Genomic DNA, 2,807 nt, shown 5'->3' on the forward strand with positions numbered 1-2,807 from the left:
ACTTCAGTTTTGGAAGCAAATTTGTTTGACACACGTGATTTTACTCGACACAATGCAAATACCGAAAGTCAGCTTCCTTACGTATATAAGTAAATAAACTCTCGAACTGCGCGGATCTTCCACCCGGTTGATTTTGTGACACCTTAAGCACGTCTTTCGCCTGTAGAGGCAAACAATGCAAGGTACTGCACAAAGTTCCAAAAACATCCGAACATCCAAAACACTCGGTTAATGAGCTCTCTGACCGAATCGTTTCGATTCATTTGTAAAGTTGTTTGCTCCTACAAAACTGGCGATCGCGTTAAAAAAGGAGCCGCGCTGGATGACGAGGCGCCGGACTGCTCCCTGGAGAGCTGCCGGCCGGGACGAGTGCGAGAGGGGGGCAGGGGGGCAGGAGAGCAGGGGGGCAGGGGGCAGGGGGGCAGGGGGGCAGGGGGCAGGGGGCTGGGGGCAGGGGGGCAGGGGGACAGGGGGCAGAGGGCAGGGGGCAGAGGGGCAGGGGGGCAGGGGGGCAGGGGGCAGCGGGGCAGGGGGCAGGGGGGCAGGGGCCGCCGTGCTGCGTGCACGAGCCAGCCGCCTCACCGTCACACACATCGTGCCTCTGCCTCTTCAGTACAAAGCAACACATACTAATTTTCTTTTTTTTACTGATCCCTCATTTTTCTCTATCTTTTCTTGTCACGTCTATCTACTACCACCCGATCCTCCGTCGTTATGATGTGGGCTTCGTAACAGTGACCGTTGCCTTTGGAGTCAAATATCACAACGTGTCAGATTCCTTGCTCACTGCTACAGAGTCATTACAAATGGTACACAGCTATTTATCTATCCAACTCGTGAGAATGTGTTTCCAGTACAACATTTGCCCATTTGCTAGCGCGCCGCGTGCGGTGGTTACACAACTCAAAGCGTGCCGTATCTCTAGAGATAAAAATGCACTCGTAAATGTCACGAGATTCCGAACGGTCGCCTTTGGTAATTCCCGAGAAGCGCGGCCAAAGTTTACGACTGTCCATCTTGCAGCCTGATAAGTGAAGATCGCCGCTACATGCGGATTAGAAAATGCGATAGCATATAAAACTTCATTCCTTGTGCACGAGGGACAACGAAAGAAACGAGAAAGAGTACTAATTCTCGTGCAAGTCACTAAAGTTGGTCAGGAGATGTGGTTCGCTCTGTCGGCCGTGGGCAACCGCGACCAGGTTGAGGCTGGGCTCCTCACCAAACTGCCAACGGTGCAACCGTGCAGGGCCCCGCGCAAAACATTACAAGTTAATTTCAAAACTGGCAGCCGTAATTTTGTTGTTACAGATAAACTGTAAAAATAAAGTGTGGTGTCTCTGCAACTATTTTTAACGTCGTGTAATTCAATTACATATCCGTCGTGACACGGCTATGGCCACTGGAGTACGTCTCAGAAAATTACGCCTGCATCGGAGTCGAGGGACCGGGAGCTACAATACTAATGTGCTATAGTAATATCTATTGTCAACGCACGACTATTGCTTGTATGTAAATTAATAGGTACGCGATTCATTTTTTTCTCAGCGCATCTCCGGGCCCTTTCTACTCTCGGTTGTGGCTGACAATCAAGCATTACATTCTTCCGTCAGCAGGGCTTTCCCACAGAATGACTCGCTCATTGTCGTAAGTTTCAAAGTACATTATTTTTCCAGTTCACGAATTTTCACGTACCGTATGTGCAATCTGTGTCCAGGTACAACGTTTTGGCTGACCTGTAAAGTACAAAGCGCCAACAGGGAAATATTCCGTCAAAGGGATAGATTTAGAAAATACGATTCAGGTACTCATTAGATTAAGAAAAAGCTACAACATGAACAGTTTTTGAAATCGCAGAAAGGTGCTTTCCAAAAAATTTCTTTGACCAAGAACCTCAGACAGTGAGACTTAAAGAACGATGGCATTAACAGTAGTTTCTTATAACGTCGTTCTTTACGTACAAATGAAAATGAAGCATTGGAATGTAGTCCTCCCACACCCCACATACAGGCAGGCCTTGTAGTAGCAATTGTGAATTGTACGGAAAGGTCCTACTAAAATTGTAAATTTTGAGTATCCCTTAAATGAGAACAGAAGAAAATCTTAACTCATTTACTTAAATGGAGAAAAATGGATCGTAAATGGCTGTGTATTCGAAATCTACCGACAAAGCTTTTTGTTTTTGTTGTGAGCTTTTTGGATCTCCTTCAAACAAGCTGTCAACTGATGCACTCTGTGATTGGGTTCATTTAGGAAATCGGCTCCAAGAGCATCAACAATCATTTAACCACGTAAACTGTATAAATAATGGATAGAATGTGAAATACGATTGAAACAAAAAAGTGTTGTTGATTGACTTGATCTACTGGAGAAGAGAGACGGGACATTGTCATCAGATTGTAAAAAGAATTATACTCACCATCAGGTACCTAACTCTACATAATTAAGGGGAACCAGCGACAAGCTTTATCAAGAAAATAACGGTAATTTTCCTTGTATAATCGAAATGATACCAGGATTTGACCCTGTTTTGCAGGAACATTTAAGGGCGGGAAAAAACTCAAGAAATCCATGACCGTTATCTTGGAAAAAACATTCAATATAACCCCTTAAATTTGCTTGCCAACAAAGTAAAAAACAGCATTGTCAACTTTGTAAAAGAAAGTAAATATTTTTCTGTCACAATTATACTCCTGATACAAGCCACAATGAACAAATGGCATTGACTGTTGTGTTTTTAAACTTATCAGAAGACGCAGTGACTGTAGAAGAACACTTCCTCCACTTTCTGAACGCCACTTCACCAG

At 44.7% G+C, this 2,807-nt stretch overlaps 1 protein-coding gene across 1 annotated transcript; it reads right to left on the reverse strand.

Moving 5' to 3' along the window:
• Positions 1 to 228: 228 nt before the first annotated feature.
• LOC124594684 (vegetative cell wall protein gp1-like) lies at positions 229 to 594 on the reverse strand. Its single transcript, XM_047133051.1, has one exon. The coding sequence runs from the start codon at positions 592 to 594 to the stop codon at positions 229 to 231; it is 366 nt and encodes a 121-aa protein (XP_046989007.1).
• Positions 595 to 2,807: the final 2,213 nt, after the last annotated feature.

The sequence above is a fragment of the Schistocerca americana genome, chromosome 2 (genome assembly GCF_021461395.2).
Source record: "Schistocerca americana isolate TAMUIC-IGC-003095 chromosome 2, iqSchAmer2.1, whole genome shotgun sequence".
NCBI lineage: Eukaryota > Metazoa > Arthropoda > Insecta > Orthoptera > Acrididae > Schistocerca > Schistocerca americana.

What these genes read in the sequence shown, in the direction of transcription:
- LOC124594684 (XM_047133051.1), bottom strand. Translation starts at nt 594, where the DNA reads ATGTGTGTGACGGTGAGGCGGCTGGCTCGTGCACGCAGCACGGCGGCC.